We start from the raw sequence: 25,223 nt of genomic DNA, 5'->3' as shown, positions 1-25,223 counted from the left end.
TATTACAAATCAATATACACGACAAAGTAAATAAAACCCGTTGACAGTAAACATTTCACATTTCGTGAAATATATTAATCGTAACTGGTCTCTTCGGTTTCCTTTGTGTAAAATGTAACGATTCCTTTTCCAATTTCACCTCGATGGCCAGCGGCGGGCCATTTCTAGTTGAAACGAGCGGGAAGCGTGATTGTCGGCGGTTAGAAGTAGCTCTTTTTATTTTACGATCACTCGCGAACGATCTTTGCACGAATTTCTCGCGGTGCGATCGAATTTATATCGACACGGTTCACTTTTATTCGCGGTTTTATTCGGTGCTTGAGCAATTCTTTGTCACGATGCTCTATCGATCGGTTCAAAACTGCTCTGTATTCGCGCGACATTTCTATTTATCTGCAGTTTCTTTTCGCCACATAGGGAATTGTTCAATATTTTCCTCGATACGTGTTGGTTCCCTTTTGTGTCGAAAAAGGGGTTTCTGAGAGTGAAGGATTCAGTTGCTCTACTTTTTTATTTCGTTCGTTTTTGCGAGGATTGCTGGTTTACTTCTTTTCATTGTTGAACCTTTGGCCCTGTGAATTAATCTTTCGATAGTCGACGTTTGTTCTTATCGATAGTGATTTAATTTGTTAAGCTGCCTATTTGATGTTTAATATTAAGTACCTATTTGTTATCATCCAATTTTTACAGTGATATTTCTTTGTTGAATAACATATTAATATACTGTGGAATACAATATTCGATTTACTGTATTCAATGTTCAGTACCCAGTTAGCATTTAGTTTTTTCAATATATCTTTGTTGAATTGGATAACAATATAATATCAAATACAATATTTGATTTTCTACGGTCAATGTTGAGTAGCTATTATTATTATCCTTGTTTTTTCAAGGATATTTCTCTGTTGAATAAGATAATATAAGGATGTTGAGTAGAATATTTAATTTTCTGTGTTCAATGTTGAATACCTATTCCTTATCATTTGTTGATTTTTAGTAATGCTTCTTTGTTGACTAATATAGTAATATAATGTGGAATGAAATCTATCAGTAAGAACTCTATCATCTATGCTTCATAAGTGTTTATTTCATTTTCGTAATTCAACTTGGATATACAATTTTTTTCTTTGGCGTGTACTCGATATCTATAATTCAGTATTTTATACTTAATTCAGACACTCATTCTAGAGTACTTCTGTTCTGATACCGCATCTCCGGGACTCAATTTTCCCTATTATACGTTGGGAGCATAATTTCCAGCACTTAATGATCTTAATATTCATGTTAATTCCACCTTTTTCTCTTCCGTTGATTTATTCCCGATTATTTTCATTTTCTTTACTATATACCATTTGCTTCACTTTATATTTTACCTTCTAACCTTTTTTGGATTCAATTCATTGAAATCTGTTTCTTATTGTTTTTACACTTCCTCCGCCTTATTTATTGTGTTCTACTTTTTTGCATTGAATCTTTCGAAATTGGTTTGTGCATTTCATCCCCCTTCTCTGCATTTTTTATATTGCATTTTCCGTTTATATTCTATTCTACCGAATTTAATTTATGCATTTCATTTTCTCCACCGTGCTTTCCACGTTCTGTTACAATTTCATTTTGTGCATTGCATTTTTTCAGTTTTCTTTCATCCATTTAATTTTCTTCACTCCGCGTCGTACGTTCCATTTACAATTTCATTTTGTGTACAATTTTGCTGAACCGCTTGCCGAGAGCAGTATCTCTTTTCATTTAGGTATATCAGTGCTCAGCATTGTTGGCTAATTCAGATTTAGCTCGTCCTCAATCGCAATCTTGAAATCCCCGTTTCTACCCTCTAACCATGGCTCGCATTAATTCCGTCGTATCGATGTTGCACTCCCATCGATTCCCAAGGTGACAGTGCACGTCCTCGTGGCTTGGCGCATTAACCAATCGAGAAAGATACCAGGCAACGGATGTGCAACTGTTGTCGCAGTCGATCAATTCATCCACCGTCAAATTAGCGCTGCAAAGGGAGCGCTGTGTATTGTAATTTCATGGATTCCGGTTAGACGAGAAACCCAACTGACTCTAGCTCATCATATCTCGACGCAACTAGCGAGATACTGAATATTCAAGGTCTCCGCAACTCGAAGGCTGCATACAGAGAGGGTGTCCTATTTTAATTTGAGGTTGATATTGTCACTGGTTGTTTCAGAAGTTTATTCTATGTTTGTTGTAAATTTATTTGTTACGCATTTCTTTATTAGCAATTCATTTGTTATTAATTTAGTTGTGGTAATTGTAATTATTAGTAATTTTCTTTTTACCGGTTTACTTACTATCAGTTTAGCTGTGGACTTATTTATTACTAGTTTATGTTTTCAAACTTATGTTTTATAAATTTATTTATTACCAATTTATTTATTGTCAATTTTCTTATTGTCAATTTTCTTATTGTCACTTTTCTTATTGTCACTTTTCTTATTGTCACTTTTCTTATTGTCACTTTTCTTATTGTCACTTTTCTTATTGTCAATTTTATTATTGTCAATTTTATTATTGTCAATTTTATTATTGTCAATTTTATTATTGTCAATTTTATTATTGTCAATTTTATTATTGTCAATTTTATTATTGTCAATTTTATTATTGTCAATTTTATTATTGTCAATTTTATTATTGTCAATTTTATTATTGTCAATTTTATTATTGTCAATTTTATTATTGTCAATTTTATTATTGTCAGATTGTTTCTTCGTAGTTCACGTACTACCAATTTTCTTATTGTAAACATAATGATTTTAGATTTATTTTTTATGCACCTGTTTGCCAAGAACGTATTTAAAAACATTTCATTCAAGTAATGTCTCAATTTCTTCCATTTCGAGAGCACAGCAATTTGAATCACTTACGTTGCCACTTGGCGAGCATGTATAGCCGAGGTGAAGGTCAGCACAGTTTTCTCCTGTATAATCATATAATTTTCTTGCAACAATTGCTACCTTTTCTCGATCGAAAACTCAGAAAATTGATGAAATTACATTTGATATACTTTTGAAACATATGGAACGTTTTCCGAGTTAATTGTATTTATGGATTACATTGCAACACCCTGTATATTCGGCCTGCAGTCTGTGGTTTTCGTTATATTAACGCTATTGTTTCTCTCGGTACGATTTACTTCCCCTTGGTGTATCCTATATTATCTTGTTTTTGGAAGTACCCTTGTAATTTATTCATTCCTGCTGCATTGTGGTATTGCTTTTAGATATAATATACGATTTGGTTTCTGCTGCTGTTTCTTCGTGATTTATCTTGCTTTTGGAAGTTCCTTATCATTGCGTTCAAACTTGCTGCGTTGTAATAATTATCCTGTACCTTCTTTATCCACGTTTCTCCTTAAACATTTCCTGTACTACTTTATTCAAAATATTTATTGACAATAATTTATTTCTTGTTATCTGATGGAGTAGAATAAAATTGTGTATCATTTATTACATATTTCTAATTTGCAGAGTAATTATAATCTTTAATATCTTCAATGACCCAATTTTCTTGTGGAGCAGAAAGTATTTGTTTCTTCTTATTGTTAGTTAAAGGAACAGGAACTGTTCGAATTTTTTTTGCAGTTACATTTTCATTTACTTAACCATATCCTTCTTTATGTAATTTAAATGGAAGTCGTTGATGTTAGTTTATTGCTTACTTATTCTTGATTATTCGTTAATTTTAGGAGACGAAAGGAATTATTTATTTGAAAATTATTTGGTGTTTCCGAAAAAAAATATTTTATGTGGCGGTTACATATTGATTTTGAAAAACTGTACGTTACGAAAATATTGTTTCTAGTAGGAGATACAAAATTCTATGATGCCAGAGATATGAAAATATTTTCGAACGTACCGTGTCCAGAAATGCAGTTTGTTTAAGTTAATATCTTCGTCCTCGATAAAACAATCTAGCTTATGTTTAAAAATAATTCCCACAATATTTTTCGTAGAATATTCCCTTAAATGTTTACATTGAAAATATGAAAATCCTCGAGTGAAAATCATTCTGTTAAACTGTCAAACGTTTTTTCATTCGCAGAATATTTTTCTAAAAGCAGAACAATATTTCTGTGTAAAATCGTTAAGTACAATTTGCAAAATATTTTTTAAATGTCAAGATTCGAGATTGTCAAACACAATATAGAGAATGTTTTTTCAAAAATAGATAAAACAATATTTCCATGAAAAATGGTGAAATTCATTTTCTGTATTTCAATTTTTAATATTTGTAATGTCTTTCAAATATTATTATTATACTAAATTTCTAATATTTTCAACATTTTATTAGATTAATTATTATTCTTGTCCAAATTTTTTCTCTATCAGTTTCTACTGTTTTTCAAAATTTGTAAAATTCAGTTCCAACCATTTTTCAAATGCTTTTTCTGTAGTAGTTTCTACTATTTTTAAACCTTATTTATAAATCGACTTTAATTACTTTTCCCTTACATTTTTAATCAATTTGTAATGTTTTCCAGATATATTTGTTTCATTTCAATACATAATGTTTCCCAAATATATTTTTTATGCCATTTCCGAATATTTCTTAAAAACAAAACTTTATTTAAACCTTATTTATACGTCAGTTCCTATTATTTTACATTTACTTTTTTTAATCAATTTATAATGTTTTCCAGATATATTTGTTTCATTTCAATACCTAATGTTTCGCAAATATATTTTTTATACCATTCCCTAATGTTTCTTAAAAACAAATCCACCAATATTCATACCTAAAACCATTATATAAGGTCACAGGAGCCTCTCCATCTTTGCTACCAACCTATCATTCCATAAATTTCATTCATATCTCAAGAAAGCGAACGCACAATGCTTCTGCCTTCTCGCTGCAAATTAATTTCATCAATAGTCCTCGTGGAAAAGGATTAATGTTGGAACCCATCACTGCAAAAGAAAGTCTACGAACGACAAAAGCTTCTTCACCGTTTGATTTGATTATATCCCTAGCCTGTAGCGGTTGAAAAGAGCTTCCTATCCGGAAGAATAGTTTACTCTCGTTCCACTGGAATTTCTCCCTAGCCAACACGAAATTTCATTTCCTTAATGAAATTCTAAATCACTAACACTCTATGAAAAGTCTGCCATTGGTTCTGGGATGTTTTTATTGTCCTTGGTTATCATTTTCCAGACTTTATAAGGGTTGTACATGCCCCACCATGCATTTTCAACTGCATATTACTTATTCACGGAATAGAAAATTCACAGAATTTTGTGAAACGAATTTACATTAAACAGAAGTAAAATAATGTTATGGACTTTCATGAGAGAAAGTTATTTTGGAAAGGAAAAAGCTGTTGAACGTTATATAATACAATTATGATAATAATAAACAGAAGACACTTGGTACGTCTTTTAGGATAACATTTAATAAGGAATGATGTAATTGATATTCAATAATATTTCAAAATGATATTATGTCAATAACAAATAAGACGTTTGTGTACTGAACAATATAAAAGCAGCAAATTTTATACATTTCATTTTGCGACTTCTTAATCTACGGGTACAGAATTTAAAAAATATTTTATAAAGATGCTCGGAAAGATTCACAACCGGTTCTATCGATTTATTATGTTTTTAGATATATATTTAAAAATAATGAATTAAAAGATTCTAATTCGATATAAATACTGTAGGGATGATACGTGTTAATCTCAGATTTTGCTGTGAATCTGGAACCAGAACTAACTCTAATAGATACAGCACAGTTTGAACGGCGTTCGAAGATCATCTGTACCCCATACCCTCAGATACCGGCTTATCAGCTAACAGCTAATGCATTAGACGGCTTCGACTGCACCAGGAATGCATGATGCGCTTTGTACGTTGAATCGTTTCGTCGGCGATACGTTGCCTTATGAAATATTAATCTGTGCATTATCATTTCTTTGTGTACATCGTTTCTATTGCCAAAGGGGTCATCGTGGGACGTTCTTGTTATGTTTTTATTATTTCTTGGTTCAATGATATATGTCAGTTATATCTAATATTATTTGGAATAATTAAGTAATCGCAAATTACATCGATTTTTCTTTGTAAATTTTGTCAGTCCAATATAGTCACTGAGTTCCTTGTGTTTTTGTAGGTTATGTTTCTATATTGTGTATTCATTTCAATATTTAGTTGTATGTATTCGTTTTAGATAATTAATGGAATTGAATTTTGCATCTTGATGTCTTTAAAATCTCAAAGTGTTGGAATATCTGTGATTTGTTGGAGCCACTTCGTCAAGGTCTTCATTAAATTTGATCGGATCTTCTTTTATAGGAGTGATTGTTTAAAGTCGTGTACTTAATTTGATTTCTATTGATTAATATTTAGTAGTTAATTATTATTTAGTTTGAATGGATTTTAATGAATCAAAATGTATGTAATTTTCTCTGAAGGATTTCGACGAATTTTTTGAATATTCGATATATTGATTGTGTTCAAGTGGTTCGAAGGATTAGTTTTAACTTACGCAGCGAAATCTTGATTTATATGTTTCGCTTGTGCCCTATGCTGTATTGAGAGTATTGCATGACTAATTACCCTTTCATATGTGGGAGAGTGCAATCCAAGTTACATATAGAATTTGAACACAACAATTCATTTCTGAAATAATTGATTTATCTGAAGCATAGAGTTTTTAAATTTTTGTATAAAAGACAAATACATCTACAAGTTATTATTCACTGTTTTACTTTCGAAAAAAAGAAGCTTCAAGTCGATAATATTCTTTATTTATGAAGTTTACCATTGAATAACTCAGATTTATTAAAAGTATAAGATTCGCCTAGAAAGTGACATTCCATACTAAATTTGTTAATCAATATTCGTCAATCTTGTAGTAATCTCAAAATTTATTTTATTTTTATCAAGCCTAAAGTTTCTTCTGATTCATGGGACATTTAAAAATTTCTAATATTCAAAGATCAACAATTTTCAGACATCGCATTACATCTTCCAATATAACCTACATTTTAAACAAAAACTCACATTACAAATCAATCTGAAATTGGTTAAAGAAATCAAAGTTGAATCTCGTGTCGCAAATTTCAGACAATAATAACCACTGCTTTAATTATGAATTAGATCACTGAGCAATTCGCCGGACATACGTTATGCCGTTGAATTTGCGTTATTAGATCAGTGTGCAGACGATTCGAATAATAGTATGCGCCTGTATAATATTATCTACCGTTTGATAACGTGATTATGTAGCCTCAAGTGTTTCGGTTCGAAGGCTGAGATGATGCGCACGGTTAATCGCAACGGAGTGCCGACAGGAATTCCGCGTTGAGCCTCCTGGCTTAGTCCCCGTCTATAAGGTACGAGTGCATTCGCGCGGGTGCATGCACACGCGATTATATCGCGACGTCAGGGGAACTCGGCAGCATTCGCTTGCTGTTCCGTGGCTTATCTTCGCGTTCGCAATGCACACGCATCACTTGACGCGTGTGCATCCATAAACTACTGTGCGACGTTTGGTTTGTCTCGACTAGACCTAGATCCTCTCGTTCTTTCTTGGCATCTGTTTACTTCGTTTTCCTTTGTTTTTGCTTCTTCTTGTCTTCCTGTTTTTCTGGCTTCCTTCTTTGCATCCTTTTTGTTTTTGATCTTAGTGTGTGTTTTTATTTTGCTTTATTTTTGTTCTGGATTTTAGTATGTCTTTTCCTTTCGCTGTAATTGTTTTTTATTTTACTGTGTCTTTTCTTTTTACTTTATTTGTTTTTAATTTTATTGTATTTTCTTTTTGCTTTATTTTTGTTTTGGATTTTAGTGTGTGTGTTTTCTTTCTGCATTATTTGTTTTGGATTTTAGTGTGCTTTATTTTTGCATTATTTGTGTTTTGGATTTTAGTTTTCATATTTATTAATTTCATAAGTTTTTCTACTGTTTTTATCTTGTTTCCTTTATTCTGTCATTTATGGTCGCTTTCTTTTTCGATTTTTGGATTTTCCCTTTACTTCTGTTTCATTATTTTCTGTGTTGATTCTTTTTTCGTGTTTCGTTCGGATTGCTCCAGTCTTCTATCTTTTCCAATAGTTTCTATTTCTCTTGCTACATTCTTTCTCCTTCCCTATTTTCGTCTTTTTTCACTTTCCTTTTCCTTCTTCCTCTTCCTCAATTATTCCTACTTTCATATTTTCTTATTTGGTGCTCTTTTTATTCCTCTGTTTTTGCTTCTTCATATATTCTTGTTTTTCTTTCTCGTTTCATTGTTCAAATATTTTCAGTATTTCTTACTTCCTGCTTACCAATTCTCCTTTTTCATGCTGTTTCTCCTGTTTTGTTCACTTTTCAGTTTCTATAATTTTCGTCTTCCTTGTTTTCTACTTTCCTTTCAAATTTCCTTTTTCTTTACACTTTCCCTTCTGTTCTTTCATTCCTCACTGTTTTCCTTACTCCATCTCTTTCACGTTCCTCACTAGCTTTGATGTGTTCGCTTTTTACAGCTTTTTTTTCTTCCACTATACTTTTTCACCTCTACGGCAATTCTCTACAGTCCTTTTCCCCTTTTTATCTATTCTCTTATTCTCGCCTTCTCACTTTTTCCTTTCTCATGGTTTCCACGAATGTCTATGCAGCAGTTGAACGCTGGCCAAGATGCATTTCAATGCAAATCGGATGACCTCGCGATAGAGTTGTTTCTACGGTTGAATTTTTGCCAGATTGCCACGTAGGACACGCGAATGTCCCATGTAAATGATTCACCCCACGATATTCTGATGTTCAGATTCCCTCGATGTCTCTCATCGAATATGCAGTTTTATTTCTGTGTAATCTCAGATTCCATCTTGTCAGTTCCTTTGGACAAACATATTTTTTATGCAGTAACCCACTTTTCATTTACATTTTGAATTCAGTTCTCTCATGCTTCTGGAAATATATTGTCTTTCTGGATCATTGAATTGTATTTGCCATTTCTGATCGTTGAATAAACGTTTTCAATTAAAATTTTTATATAAGTATAACCATAACCGAATTTATTATAAAATAATTTATGTGTTCAACATTCTTACTAAGAAAAGATTTATAGATGTTACAGTATCACATAGATTTCCTAGAGTTACATATTTTGATAAACATTGTTGCAAGGAATAATAAAAATTGCTCATCTGCTTTTGTTCTCCTTCAAATTAAGAAATGTCCTGCTTCAAAATTAAACATTTACCATAATCCTTTCATTATTTTCTGTATCAAAAATGCTTATTTAATTATTTCCTTTTTCAAAATTAATTATTTACCCTAACCCTTTTATTATTCTTTGTACCAAAAAGATGTTATCCAACTACTTTCTTGGAATCAAAAATTCATCTCAACCCATTTACTGTTTTCTATGCTAATATTGTACCTAATTATTTCCTTCTTCAAAAGGAATCATCCACCAAAGATAATTTGTTATTTTTCCAAATAAATTGCTTCTCGAATTTTCGTTATACATGCCAAGCAACAAATGCATCTGGCTGACAGGAACGAAACTCGAAATTATGGTCCCTATTCAAAAGACGTGTCAGAGGCGACATGCCAGAGGTCTAAACGTATAGTTTAAGGGTTGATGAACAAGCAGGCTTGGACAGTGGCTGATTGCTATCGAGTCCGGTCACGGATTCGCTTGGTTAACCCTTACAATGGGCCTGGTCACGGGTGAAATGTGGGAATTATAAGCGATCACTGATAAGGCAGTTATCTTCGACAGGCTTCCGGCAGCCCTTAACAATTACTTTGCACACCTGCTGGAAATTATAGCACTAGTGAACCGGTTTCGAAAATTCACCCGAATTGATTTTCATATATTGCAAATCGTCATACAGTGTTCACTTGTTTCGATATATAGTTATGAAAGTACAATTGCATTAGGTAAAGCTTTATGTAATTCTAAATTATGGTTTGTAAAGTTTAATTAGTTTTTTTCATTAAATGCTATGTGTAATTTTCATCTTTACAGAAAGGCTGTGATGCATAAGATTATTTTAAAATGCGTTACCTTTAATATGTTTTATAATCGTTTTTGTATTCTGTACAGTTCTGAACATTTTTGCATTTTTCAATTTTGTATAATGGCATTAATATCTGTAGTCCAGGTATTGAGTTTTTAAAATTAATTTCTGTTCCTTTGATAGCTTTGATTTGTTTTGTTTACAATCTTTAATTATCGTTTGCTTTTAATTTTAATTGGAATGTATCGAATGGTGAATTTTTATTTTAATTTCAGGTGTTGAATTTTCATTTGAAGTCTTGTATGTACTTTTAATTTTCATTGTTTTGCAGAAGCTTTCGTTTCCAGTTCCCTTGTTTTCAGTGTTTTCTGTTTATACCCTGGTAATTTACGGATTTAATTGATTTCCATTCAGCAAATTGAATTTACAGTTTGTTTCAGTTTTCGTTTAGCTGGAGTTCGTTGAGCATTGTTTTCCAGGTTTAGACGATAATTCGTATTATGTGGGTCGATCTGTTCTTAATTATTTTGTGGGTCGAAAGTAATAGGGATTATTATTATTTACTTCTCTATTCTATGGAATCTGTAAGAATGCTTTGGTTTTACAAGTTTTAATCTTAATCTTTTTGAATTCAATTTAGGTATTGTTCTTCTGTTTCCAGTAATTATACTTCAATAGAAACACACGCATGTCAGTTGTGCTAATGATGTAAATCACAGACCAGTAGTTCAACAATTTACCATTAAAGTTACAAATAATCCGTTTACAATTCCAAATATTCGAAAAATGCCTAATTCGTCGCAATTAAATATTATTCTTCTGTTAACAATAATTACAGAGATCAGAACAAATACAAATATAGAATATTTCTGATATTTGTCTCTTTTTCACTGAATTATTAACGACTAAATAGTCTTATCAATTCTTTTTGAAAAGTGAATCACAGAACTAAAACTAATTTACCATTGAAATTACAGGTAATCCATTTAGAGCCCTAAATATTCAAAAAATATACAATTCGTCATAATTAAATATTATTCTTCTATCTCCAATGATTATACTTCAGAGCATTCACAGATATTTTGTTTCTATAATCTGCCTCCTTCTTCATTAAATTATTGTAGTATGAAGAATTAGTTAGCGTAGGTTAAAGTACTGTAGTATGAATGGTTTGTTGTGCGTGCGTAAGGGCGACCCGGTCGTATTGCGACGGACCGGGGCCGGGATGTTTGAAAAATGGTGTGACTGCGTTTAGAAAATCTCGAGTGGCTGAAAGAATACGAGGAAGTGTGTCTGGAACTGAGCGACTGGACCGTGAGAAAAGCGTGTACGTGACTGCGTGAATTTTGACTATGGACGAAAGATACGAGTGAGAAGGGTGCAAGGGTGAGAAAGACAGAGCGAATGGGGGTGTGTGTTAAAAGCGAGTGGGAATGCGTGCGTGAGGACACATTTTGGTGAGAGACAGCGCGAGGAACATTTTTTGGTGAAAGATAGCGGAGCATTTTGTGCGTGATAGTAAGTCGTGTGTTGGCCTTCGTGGCATTAAATTGTATTTTTACGTGTTGTCGATATTGTTTCTTTATCTCATTAAATACATATATTTATTTCTAATTCTCTTTTTACTGACGATTCACCTTTTCAATATCTACAATAACAGTAGCCCCACTATAAACTTGGTGGCTCTTCCGGGATCACTATATTATTAACAGTTCTAAACATTCTAAAAATGTCCAATTCCTCACTATAATATACTCAACATTTTTTCTGATGAATTTAGAAATAAATGGACGTTGATCGAGGGCATTCCGTAGCGCGTCAAGCGCGATACGTTCATTGCTCATATTTTGCTCGTAAACTGTCGCGTGGGTCGCAGGAGTTCCGCGTCCTTTTGAATAAACGGAGGAAAGTTTCATCCGTGACGAGGATTGCTCGCTTAAAAAGAGAGAGAGTTCTCAATCTGTTTGCGAGTGGGCCAGTTTGCTCGACTTCAATGAAAACGCCGGCGAGCGAAACATCACCGCCTTTCCTAGAGGTTGTTTGATGTTTCTTCGGCGACGTAAAAATTGCGACGAAATAATTTCGACGTGGCTTCAGGGTTTTCACGTCCATGTTGGGCAAATCGTTTCCGCCTAACGAACCTTCTAATCTGTACGCTTCAATTTCGACATGTGAGCAATAATCGGTTTTTAATTTGCATGTCTATTGTCTCGAATATTGGTTTATGTAAATTTCTTGTATGGTTATATTTGATAACGATAGAATAATTAGAGTTTATTAGTTCTTTGTTAGAATCGTAATTTAGAATTGTTTTTATTGACATTTTGTTCTCAGAAACCATTTAATTTCTTCGTATCAATTTCGAAATCTGAGCAATAATTAGATTTCGGTTTATATCATTATTGTTCCGGTTATTCGTTTATGTTAATTTGTTCTATGGTTATATTCGATAATGCTAGAAAATTTGCAGTGGTTTAATTATTTGTTATAATCGTAATTTACTATTGTTTTTCTCAACATTTCCTTCCGATGATGGTTCTAATTTCTTTGTATCAATTTCAAAATGTTAATAATAGTTCGTTTTGACCTGTATTCTCATTGCCTCATGTATTGGGTTCTGTTGACTTGTTATACGGTTATATTTAATAATGATAGAATAATGGGAGTTTTTAAATAAGTCCTTATAAACAATGTAGAATGTGTTTTGTCAATGTTGTCAATATTGAACTGTAATTAGATTTCTACTTATATCATTGTTGTTTCGATTACTAGTTAGCGTTGACTTGTTATAAAATTATAATTGATAATGCTGGAATAATGGGAGTTTATAAATCATTCGTTAATTCGTCATTCAGACTAATTTCTGTCAACATCTCCACTCCACGATCGTTCCAATTCCTCCGCATCAATTTAGAAACGTGATCACTAATTGCTTCCGACGCAAATTCCAAAAATTTGAAACGGATTTCTGAATTGCACGTCACGGAGCGTTCACAAATTTTCGAACGATTCGATTTGTACGAGACAGAGTTCTTCGTGCGGAAATTATGTCCACGCGCCGATGGGTTGCGCCATAAATTATTATTAGCGGTCATTAATTAACCAGACGACGGGCAAAGTGAAGGGCGCGGGGAACTCTAACGACATAAATTTCGCCGGCTCGTTTCGTCGACGTCGATCAAAACTTTCCGGCTAAACGTATTACGTGTTCCTCGCCGTGTTGGTCCGGCAAATTGAAAATTTCGACACGGTCCTGCGTGAAGCGTTCCATTTTCAAATCGTGCAACTTTCGAGTAACACAGCGAACGTTTGCTTCATATTTTATTTTATATTTCAGTTGGCCAACGCAGTTTGACTATGTACGCAATACAGTCACTGGTATTTGTTGCGACGGTGGTATCGTCGGCTCTGAAAATAATCCGTTGTTTTGTAAATCGATATTGTATTGGAACTGCGAATATTTTTTTTGTGAAATTAGTTTCTTCGTTATTTTTATAAATTTATTGAAGATTATTTTGAATGATATGGGTTACTTTCTTGATTGTTCTTATAGTGTTGTGAAGAATATGATTTTTGGCATTAACCGCTTGTCCTATGATTTTTATCGTAACTACGGCGGGCACAAGTATTTTGTTATTACCAGTCCAAATTAGTAGAAGAGAATTACATAAAGAAAACTGATATTGAGTTGAAATGTTTCGCAGCATGAGTAACTAAATATGAGTACTATGGTATCAAACTACTAATAACTAATTCTAGTAACATTTCCCTTTGTTATGATACAATCAGTATTGTCTGCTTTAATTAATTGTCAGTGTGTTAATAATTTTGTTTAAAATCTTGAGCACGTGTGATACGATGTTGTATAGTTATAGTTACTAACAATAGTTTGACTTCTAATATTATCTGTATTCTGTTTTTATCTATACTACTTCTTTCTCCGCTACATCTGACTGCCTCCCTATGCCTGCATGTCCTGCCTTACTGACCTTGCCTTCGCGCTCACGCCAACTCAATATTATATAACCGAGCCAACATGCTAATTGTACATTGGCTTACTATTTGTTATTTATCTATTAATTTATTTTACTTTCGCTATTTATTTGTCTATTTGTTTTAACTATTTTGTTTATTTATCTATTTATTTATATCGATTATACTAATATTTGTTTATTTTTATTTCTGTTATTATCTTATTTGTTAATGGCGGAGGACTGGGGATCGCATGACCCTGGTGTCGGCTATGGAAACAATTAACTACGCAACACTATGTACCTTAACCACACATTTAACTACATACTATCTAATTTATTTATTTATTTATTTATTTAAGTATCTATTTCTATATTTATCTTTTTATCTATTTATTTATAGTAGTTTATTTATTTGTTCTATTCATTTTATGTATGTATTGATTTGTTTATTTATTCTTTACTTTTCATTTTCTTTATTTTATTAATTTATTATTTTAACTATATATTATATGCGCATTGTAGATTTAATATTGCAACGTAGCCACAAATCTATTTCTTTTTTAAACCTAACTTGTATATGAATTATACTACAATTTATAATATATTGCCTTCGCCATAAAGGCGCAATTGTATATCTACCCCCAGCCAAACTCTGTAAGGCTGGGGGAACATTTTTTGAAAATAAAGCGCTTTTATATTTAGTTCTCGTGAATAATGATAGTATCAGTAGTAATTAAACAATCATGGATGTGTAAATTATTTTTTCTTATTTTTTACACCTGAGTTTAATGATTACATAAATGTTTCTACTATATGAACACTCACTCATTGATGAGTATAATTTACCGTGTTATGAATACTTTTTCAGGTAAATAATTATATATCAATATGAAAGTATTAATCAGCATAGACAGGCGACAATAATATTAACCCTTTGCCTTACAGTATCGTGTTAGACACGAGACGGAGATTTCTATTACGGTTTAGCAAACATCACTATGCTTTCCTCATACGATTTAACAAAACGTCATTGATTTGTGTTAAGTTTAACTGAATCATTATTGTTCTTGTTACCTATTTGAACGGTTTGTACTAATTGTAGACATCGAAGGAGCATGGAATGTTTTCTTTTACTAGTGCATTATTAACGATAGATAATTATAACGGGTGCACCTAATAAATTAATTCATAAGACAAGGGTTTAACCTCTTTTCTTATGGTTTAATTTTTAACTATGATTGTCCATACTATTCTATATAGGTAATACTACAATTTCGTTTACAATAGCTGCATCTAAAACATTGCATCAAAACCAACTACCGCAAGCAGGAACATCTCAGTCGAAATAAATCCTAAGGCAACGGGTTAATAATTGCGAATACTAGAAATGAGGATTGGATCGTTCTGGTAGCTTCAGTGTTGAACACAATTATTGTTTAATGCTGTTACACTTTTCTCTATCGCACTTCTCTCGTCTACACTCTCGTAATACCTCCAGAAGAATGAAACGAAGCCAATTTGACTGCTCGACAGCTTCTAGCGTTAATAAAAGCAAAGCCCACACCGGAAAATCATGGTTTTTATTAGAGCGAGGAAAATGCGGCTGTTTCCGGAGCAATCAAGGATTTACGACTTATTCGAGGTGTACGCGTACCTGTTGCTGGTTCTCCCTCTGCGTGGTGAGACGCGCCTCGACGCATTGTCTCGTTTCGAGGAACGCCTGCCTTTGCGCCAGCTCGCGTGGGTGGTGCGTCAGCACACCTGCCATATTCGTTCCGCCGACTACTACGATGGAGGTCAGCAACTGGAACAGAAAAATTTATTAGACGTACAACACTGTCTTCCTTATGCAGACTGGAAAAATGAAATGTGATCTGTATCGGGCGAATTCTGGAAGATATAAAATGTAAGTGGGCCACCCTGTGACGCGAGTAACTCTTTTTCTGAAAAATGAAAATTGAAATACGTTTATAGTTTTTCGTTCAATTTGCTTGATAGGGATATGGATTTTAGACTCGTTCTGTGTCTAGGTTGACTCCGAAGGTTAAAGATTGATGGTCGATAAGCAGTGTTTAATTTATGTAAGAAATGAATAAGTAACATTCAGTTTTGAATTTGGTTGAACATTCTCGTGACGAATCTTACTCTGTGTTACTAAAGTTGTGGTTTAGGTATTCAGTTATCGTTACAGTTTAGGAATTTCAGGTTAAAACCGTCTTTTGGATAGTGGTTCAACCTGTGTTAACCTTTTGTTGTTGCATGTCGCTGTAGTGACGACTTCGAAATGACATTTAACCCGTAGCAGTCCTATGTCGAGACAGACTCGACATTCGATTTTATAGCAACGTCTACTGATTTCAACAATTTTTTCTGCATTTATTTGTAGTATCACAACTGTGTAACATTTCAAACTACCGTTTCAATGACTTCCAAATATTCTTGAATAAATAATCAGAGCGTCATATTTTAGCTGCAATTGAATGAACTAACGTCGACGTGAACCTCAAAGTGAGAAACCAAGAGCACTTTGGACCGCAAAGGGTTTAAATCGGTGGCTACGAATGGATAATTTAACATATTGCGTACGGGTCACGAAATATCTCGTTTTCATGTTTTATTTCGATTCAATCGACCTTTCTGATCAGTATCTATCATACTACTCAATATTGCGAAAAACAATTAAATGGCCAAAAAAGTATTATATCTCGTCAACTGCGGACTGTCCAATGCATTCAAGATCTATAATTCCTGTAATAATGAAACAATGAAATATAAAGATTTTCTACTCGTTGTGATGAAATTATGGACGTCGGAACAAAAAATCAACGGATACATTAATGGACATGGGACAAAGTATTTCAAATACAACCAATTATCTACACATCAGTCCATCATGTAGACTCTCTGGTAATATGAAACAGCATATACTGGAACCAATAACGAGTACAGGCAAGAAATTCCCAATCAAACAATGTAAAGTTTGTTCGTCCAATAAAAAAAGGAGCGAAACAAGATATTGTTGGAAATTGTGTCGAACAGCATTGCACAAAGGAGTATGCTTTACCAAATATCATACTCTAAAGAATTATTCAAGTTTGTGAAATAAATAATGGTTAAAATGTAAAAAATCTGATACAATAAATAGGTGTGTAAACTATATATATAGTGATATTTAAGAATAATATATGTGAATATAATACCAAATACAAATTAGAAATGTACGTATCCGCTTTCTATTGCTCGCCAAGCATGCTTCTACAGCGTTCGGAAATGTGCGGGTTTTGAACGCGGTTTGAGCGCGCAGAGCGCCGTACGCAATGTGTTGATTATTGAAATAATGACAGATTGCGTGGTTTTCTTTTGTTTTGATACACAGAATTTCGATGCATAAGTCAATTGTTTATGGAACGAAGTGTTAAAAGTTGGAAAAATGCTCGTCCACAAGCGATGATGTCTATCCACTGTTTGTATTAGTTTCTTATGGGAAATCTGAATTTAATAGTTATTTTTCCATGATTTTTTGATGGCATTGTAGGTTTTAATCTTCTGTAATTCGAATTTGACGATATATCGATATATGAGTATCTCCTTGGCTCTATGATTGAGTCAATCAAACGAAAAGTGTAAAAAAATGATACAGCAGTGCTGGGTTCATGCAAAAATTTTAATTTTTTGTTTAACGAGTAATGACTTTTCCTTCAATAAACATTTTTCTTGTTAACCACAAAGCGTTTTTGTTCTATAAAAATAATATGTGTTTTCAAGGTATTCAAAGTATTGTTGTAAATTGCTTCTTAGCTATTGAGAAGTGTCAGTCATTTATGACTGACAGCATTCTGCACTATAGCTATCGAGTATTCAATAGGATGATATGCGATTATTATGGAAATTGTAACAATGAATATTAATTAATGGTTGGGGTTATTTAATATCGAAATTGGTTTACTTGAAATCAATTGATTTCATTCATTAGAGTTCTTGTATTGAGTTTGACATGTTCATCATCAGTTTGATGTTGGGTGATATTAATACAATAAATTATTTTTAGTTCTCTATGATATTCATTATTTTGTAAGAATTCCATTGATAATTTGATCAGAGATAGATCAGCAGAGTGATTATAATATTCATGTGAAATTACTTATTTTGAAAATAATTTCGATTATTTACTGGGTTTAAGATAAATATAACTGCGGAATAAAAAAATTTGTTGCACACATATTAACTGGTACAGTAATTCTAACGTTAACACGTTAATTGTTCCAATGAAATTAATTGCCTGTTTCTCCCTTGTTTTTAAATATATTTGACGAATTGTTTCTTGTAATTTCTACACACGTCATGCGTAATTTAGCTGCTTGTAAGGTTGATGATGACGAGAATTCTGTGTCCCTTTGAAGTCGAACGGGGACTTCAGCTTTTAGCTGGAAATCCTGACAGTGGATTGTCGGGCAAGTTAATGTGAACCTCCCCACGCAAATGTTTCATTCTGGGATTAACGGAGTTGTAAAAGGTTCTGCTGGATGCGAGATTATTAATATTGCTAAGAGAAAATTGGAATTCTGGAAGAGTTATTAATTTCTACGGTGGTCTTCGTGTGACGCGATGGAAATTATTTGTGGAGGAGAAATGTGGAATTATTATGAAATTATAAGGTTATTTAAAATTGTGATTTTCTGATTGTATTATAGATTGATTATTCTATGTGATCTATCATTTTACTGTTGGAGTTGGTACGTACATCATATTCGGTATTCTGTGATAATGGAACATTAATTTTGGACTTGGGAGATTGCGTGATGAATATTAATCGTAAATTGTAGATATGAATTTATTATGGAATTAAAAGGTTCTTCTATAGTGAATTTACTTCGTTTGACAATAATTATATTTATTCATTGGAATTTTTATATTGAGTTCAACATGTTCAACAGTTTGATGTTTCTGATGTTCATAAATTGAAACATCTATTTTGGATTTGAGAAGATTCAGAGTTTAATTAATTGTTTTGAACGTGGTATATTTAGATATGGAAGTTATTTTGTTTTTCTTTCATTAAATTCAGATATTCTTGGCAATAGTGAAATTTTCTGATTACATATTTAACATGAAGTTATTCAATCTTTATCTCTGGAAGGGAAAGCCGGTTTAAAATCATTTGTAAAGTGGAATGTTACTTGACACTGCAGAATGACGAATCAATAATGTTTGTAGAAAATCGAGAGTATTTCGAAGTTCTTGAAAAATGTGTTCCATTTTTGTTATTACAGAGTGTCAAGTATAACATATGTGATTCTGGAACGACAGGGGTGTCTTCGAGTGGGTGAGAAAAATAGGTGTTTCTTTAGGTCCAGGGGGAAATAGGGGAAAATTGTTGAAGTTATCGAAGAATAACTGTGACTTGGTTCTAGAGAAATGAGTTCTACTTTTTTAATTCTGAAGAAATAGCAGAATCTTTGGAAGTTCTAGAAACTGGAGATAATATTGAAGCTTTTAAGAAAGTAGAGTAATTTATATTATAATTATTTTATACTTTAATATCAGTTCTCTTCTAAATTAGGATTGCTTTGTAGATCCTAGTCGACTGGGTCTAGCTTTTAATAGGTACTGATGTCTTTACAAATTCCAAAAGGATAGGAACTTCTACCAAAGTTTCTTTGGAATTCTGGAAAAATCAGATTCTGTGTAGGTTCATTTCGAATTTTGGAATCATGAAGTTTTATAAAAACTCTTACGATTTTAGAATAATGAGATTTTATATAAGTTCGTTACAGTTTTTAAAAATGAGGATCTATATGAGTTCATTACAAAATTCTACAAAAAGGTCTTCGATATCTAAATATAAAATGCTAATAATAATGTTCAGATTTTCAAAAAATTAATGACTCCCCGATTGAACAAAATATAAAGTTCCTAAAATCTTATTACAATATTGTGAATCCCTGAGGACCTTAAAACACCCTAGAATTACTATTATTTCCTGTCAGTTTCAAAAAGAATTCAATGCGTCACTTCTATTAATTAAAATAATAATTTTGCAACTGACGAGAATGTTAAATTTAGAATCCTCATCCGAAGGAATTCGCTTGGAAATACGATGAGTATCGTCACTGCTACATTTGCTGGAATGTGAAAGGAAAAGCACTACTCTGTCGAGTTGCAGGTCTTCTCAAAGTTCAGCATCAGTTCGGCGCTTAAGGGCTGAATGAAGGGATGGGACGGGGTTGTAAACAGAGAAGTTTTATCTAGGACAGTTTACCGGCCGAAGGGATCAGGGATCAGAGTCGGGAAACTATAACAGGGGATTATCAGAGTAGTCAGGTAGGGTTCGTGGGAACGCAGCAGGGAGTTACGCAGGGTAGCTATCTGCTGGGGCAACATATGGGTCGCTAATCCCTGGCTTTAGTAATTGCAGTTAATTCAATCCTGCATTTTCCAGGGGTTGCTTATTTCTATTGTGACAATCGAAAGGCGAATCGGTCAATTCTTTTGTTCAATTATTAATAATGTCATTTGTGAAATATGGACAGGCATACAGGTTTTAGAATATTTGTTCTATTTAACACTAGGTTCACGGGCATTTATTATACAGTTTGTTCTATCGGTTTTGAATAGATTTGCGTTCGGTGATTTAGATCTTGGAAATTAATAGTTTAAAAATAGAGCATTAGGCTATATGTTCGTGTAATTACATCAATTAAATATTTATTACATCATTTTTATAGAATTCATTATGTGTCAAAGTCGCAATGAGGACATAACTTTTCTAGTTCTTTAGTTCAAGTAATGATAGTTTCATTTGTAAAATATGGACACATATAAAGGTATCAGAATATTTATTCTACTTAATGTTGATTGTGGGTAATTATTTCTTTCGTCGCAATCAGGGGATACTTCTTTTATTTCTGTTGTTCAATTATTAGTAGTGTCATTTTTATAATATTGACTATTATAATACTTAATGACTTAATGTAGATAGTTATTGCTGTTTTATTTTATAGTGTAGAATATTATTTTTATTTAATTGCATCCTGCAGAATATTACTTTTTTATTTATTGATTTAATAAATGTTTCTGTTGTTGGATTCCGGATTAAGGAATTTAAACGCAACTTGTTAGAGAGGCTCGAAGGTTTTTATTCGTAAGCGGTAAGTTCCGCACGCAAGTACGAACTACAGAGAACTGTCTCGCTGGTTAAAAATGGTAATATATATACTACTGGAAATGGTCGGCATAAGGGTAGAGTGCAAAAGGGGCAAGATGAGTAATCGGGTACGGGAAGCTAGCTGGTTAGGAATTTGGAATCTATGAGTCAGGATGTTTTTCGCAGGATGATTTGTCGTGTTTGTCGCGGGGCGATACAATATCTAAGGTATCGGTAGGTTAGTCATGCAACACTGTTTGATAATGTAGTATAGAGCAGTGTTCATAATATCTTTTTGCAATTGCAATTATAATCTCCATTGAACTTTGAATATTTTATTCCCAGAGAATCAAATTTACTTACAATTCGAACTCTTCTGAAATTCTGTTCAACCATAGTACTACCGAGCACTAAATACGATTGATATGTAATCCCCATAAAAATTGTAACAATAGAATATTCCCAGTTTCTACAAACACTCATTATATTATACAAGTGAAACTATTTATTTTCAAGGCCATTCTGAATATGCAATGCTTTTAAAGTATTAATAATTGTGAATCAAACCAATACCAGTCAGGTTGACCGGTGTAGTTCTAGTTTTAAAGAAATTGATTTAGAAATACCGAAATTCAATTTCAAATCGATTAAAGTCTGAATATATATATATATATATATATATATATATATATATACACACACACACTCGAGTAGTTCGTATAGAGGGACTTCAAAAAGTCAATTCAACTGCCGGTAGTTTTCGTGTCACAGAAACATATTCCACTCTGAATGTGTCAATATTTTCCATAACCACTCACTGGAATTTTTCAAATTTTCAAAAACACATCCTTCTGGAGTCCTTGATTCCTCGCTCTATTTCTTATTCCTTAACTATGGTCGAAACATCTACTTTATTGTTAATAATTTATTATGACGGAGAACAATGTTGGCCATGTTATGTTCTAGTTTAAGTGTTAATTAATTTTAGTCGATTAAGTTGATTCACGTGGCATACAGTAAGCAGTTCAGAATGCCTATGAGAAAAGTAGCCCCGGCCAGGTCAAAGGACACGCTTTATCGAGTTTGTGAAGTTTCGTAGGATGTCGATGCGCGAGTATACTAATTGCCAAGCCCTGCTCTAATTAAACTGACGTCGTTGTTCAATGTGGATACACTTGCTGTACGTATAACGCAGCTCTTTGATCTAACTTGGAGGCAGTTTCTTGTTGAGATCGATGGTGGCTACTCTCCTGGACGTTGCCATTTTCATATTAATCGCGCAGACCGCTACGTTGTCCATTAATTTCGCAATCTTCGGGATGTTTGATCAAATATTTGACTAATCATGCTCTCGGTGCTATTAACTTTCCTGGATTGTTGATTCATCTTACCTGTTTGCAAATTATTTGTTGCTTTATCTTGAATTCGTTGAGTTATTGATCATACTGTAATTAGATGACTGTTTTTATTATTTTTTATATTTTTTTATTCCGATAAAGAATTTGGTAAAATTAAATTTATTAGATTTCTGATTAATTTTGCAGTATCGAGAATATTTATTGTAGGATGAATGGTTTGTTGTGCGTGCGTGAGGGCGACCAGGTCGTATTGCGACGGACCGGCGCCGGGATGTTTGGGAAATAGTGTGACTGCGTTTAGACAATTTCGAGTGGCTGAAAGAATGCGAGGAAGAGTGTCTGGAACTGAGCGACTGAACCGTGAGAAAAGTGTGTACGTGACTGCGTGAGTTTTGACTATGGACGGAAGATGCGAGTGAGAAGGGTGCAAGGGTGAGAAAGACAGAGCGAATAGGGGGTGTGTGATAAAAGCGAGTGGAAATGCGTGCATGGGGACATTTTGGTGAGCGACAGCGGAGTAGAACATTTTTGGTGCGAGAGTCGTGTGTTGTATTTTACGTGTTGTCCGTATTGTTTCCTTTATCTTATTAAATATATTGTTTTCCTAATTCTCTTTTTACTAAAGATCCACATTTTCAAATATCATCTAATAGTAAACCACCACCATATACTATAATTTTGCCTGTGAAGAATTATTAATTATCTGATATTTTATTACTTGGATCGTTTATCTTTCTTTCAGAAAGGAATACCATGTACTTTTATTTTATTTTATTTTTTATAGTCTGTTAGAGGATTTACTGGTATGGAATTTATGAAGCAGGGTATTCATTTTACTTCTAAAGAATTATGCATTACTCGATATTATATTACTTGAATCATTGATCTTTCTTTCATAAAGTAACATATTTTATTTTCATTTTATTGTTGTTAAATTCTCTTAAATGATCTAGTGGTATTAAATTTAACAAACAGCATATTCATTTCGTCTGTGAGCAATTACTTGATATTTAATATTAAATCACTTTTTTTATTCTTTCATTAATACTGTTAATGGATTTATTACTACCAAATTTATGAGGTGAGGTATTAATATTTCCAATGTTAAATTGTTATTTATTCAATATTCAATTACTGCAGTCATTATTCATCATTTCCTGGAGAGGAATAATTTATTTTCCTTACATATTCTTGCCATTCCGCTATAGAATTTAGTGACATTTAGTTTATAGAACCGTGTACTCATATTGCTTATTTAAAATTATTCACTGTTTAATTATCAATTATCTAATTTATCGATTATATTTTCTGTAAACACAGTCGTTTATTTTTGTTTACTTTTTTCATTTTGTGACGTATACTTGTTTCTAGATTGTTCTTGTTACCAGTGACTGATTAATTGAATTGTTTGAGGTTAATATATTGCACATGATGTTCATGGTGTTCCGTGATCGATGAAACAGTCATCGGGGATTTACGGTCTGGCTAGTTGATCCTCAACCACCTGTTGGATCCTGCGGATCCTTCAGGAGTTTCTTAGAAATGTTATTTAGTCGTTCAGCGACGTGACTACGACTTCCTTCCTTCCAATAAAAATCTTTTCTTGCGCACCTCGGTTTGATTTTCAACTGCTGTTACATTTCTTGCAAATTCTCAATGAAATATCTTGTATTTTTTCAATCTTCGTCAGTTGATCTTTTCTTTTAATAATTCTTCATTATTTTTAATCCTGTCAGTACGAATATCGTCATTTTATCGTCATGAAACTTCTATATCTTAAATATAATATTGCAAGCAAACAATTGAATTCTTCAACTAACAACATATCTGTTTATAATTCTATTTTTCTTTGGTATCGTGGAGTTCTATGTATAAAGCTATCTCTGCTGAAGTTTTTAAAGACCCTCGTCTGCAACGGATTGAACATAATATTTTTAATTTTTGTTTTGGTTGACATGAGTGATTGTAAATGGCGTTTCGGAGTTCTCAAAAATTGTAGAAGATGGATTTTCATATTCTTGTATATTGACTTGTATATCTGTGCATAATTGCATTTTTATGGTTATTCAAGTAAATTAAATGTAATAAGTCAGGAAATCCATTAAAACCACTAAGTTCAATAAATTTAATAAGTCCGTCAAATTACTTAGTTAAGCGAATTATTAACTTCAATTTATTGTTAAATAAATCTTTCCAAAATTACAAGCTATTTAATTAACTCTTAGATAAATCGAAATTACCACAGCTTCATTCCAAGGTAAAAATTAATTTCCAACATTCGTACAATGGTACCTGAAGGAGCCATGGTATAATTTTCAACGAATGAATTATTGAAAAAGATTAGAACACTGTAATCGCAGAGAAAGCTGAGCATGAATTATTAAATTTAACGTGGGTATGCTCGGATAATTATTCACGTATTCAACGAGATTATTCGTTGCATTATGCACTGAGCCTTTTGCAGGGCTACCCGGTCTCTCGTCCAGTAGTCAAATCTCAATTCGACCTGACCGTACGATCTCGCCAGTCGTCTCGGCCGAATTAATTATTTGCTGGCTCTGTCGATCCTCTATTAACCTTGCGAGAAGCCACTTCTGATCATCGTGTTGTGTCCCTGATGGGACATAGTGGATGGAATGTTTTGATTCATGGTTTTATATGTAAACTTGTTATGAATGAGAATACGTTTAAAATAATAGTTTAGTAAAATATTTATTTAATAATAAAATCTATGGTGTAATAACAATATGCGATCGTGTTTTTGATGGGAAATA

At 32.8% G+C, this 25,223-nt stretch overlaps 1 protein-coding gene across 2 annotated transcripts in view; it reads right to left on the bottom strand.

Moving 5' to 3' along the window:
* The window catches only part of LOC116426026 (adenylate cyclase type 6), a 151,642-nt gene that overhangs the window by 31,601 nt on the left and 94,818 nt on the right, over positions 1-25,223 (bottom strand). For both annotated transcript variants that reach the window (XR_012998064.1, XM_031974464.2), the window contains exon 7: positions 15,602-15,751. Coding sequence is in view for 1 of the 2 variants with exons in the window: in XM_031974464.2 (XP_031830324.1) it covers positions 15,602-15,751 (150 nt within the window). In the remaining variant the exon portion in view is untranslated. The remainder of the gene's footprint in view (positions 1-15,601; positions 15,752-25,223) is intronic.

The sequence above is a fragment of the Nomia melanderi genome, chromosome 2 (genome assembly GCF_051020985.1).
Source record: "Nomia melanderi isolate GNS246 chromosome 2, iyNomMela1, whole genome shotgun sequence".
NCBI classification, from domain to species: Eukaryota; Metazoa; Arthropoda; class Insecta; order Hymenoptera; family Halictidae; genus Nomia; species Nomia melanderi.
The sequence above is the reverse complement of the archived record's forward strand: the minus strand, read 5'-3'. Positions and strand labels throughout refer to the sequence as shown.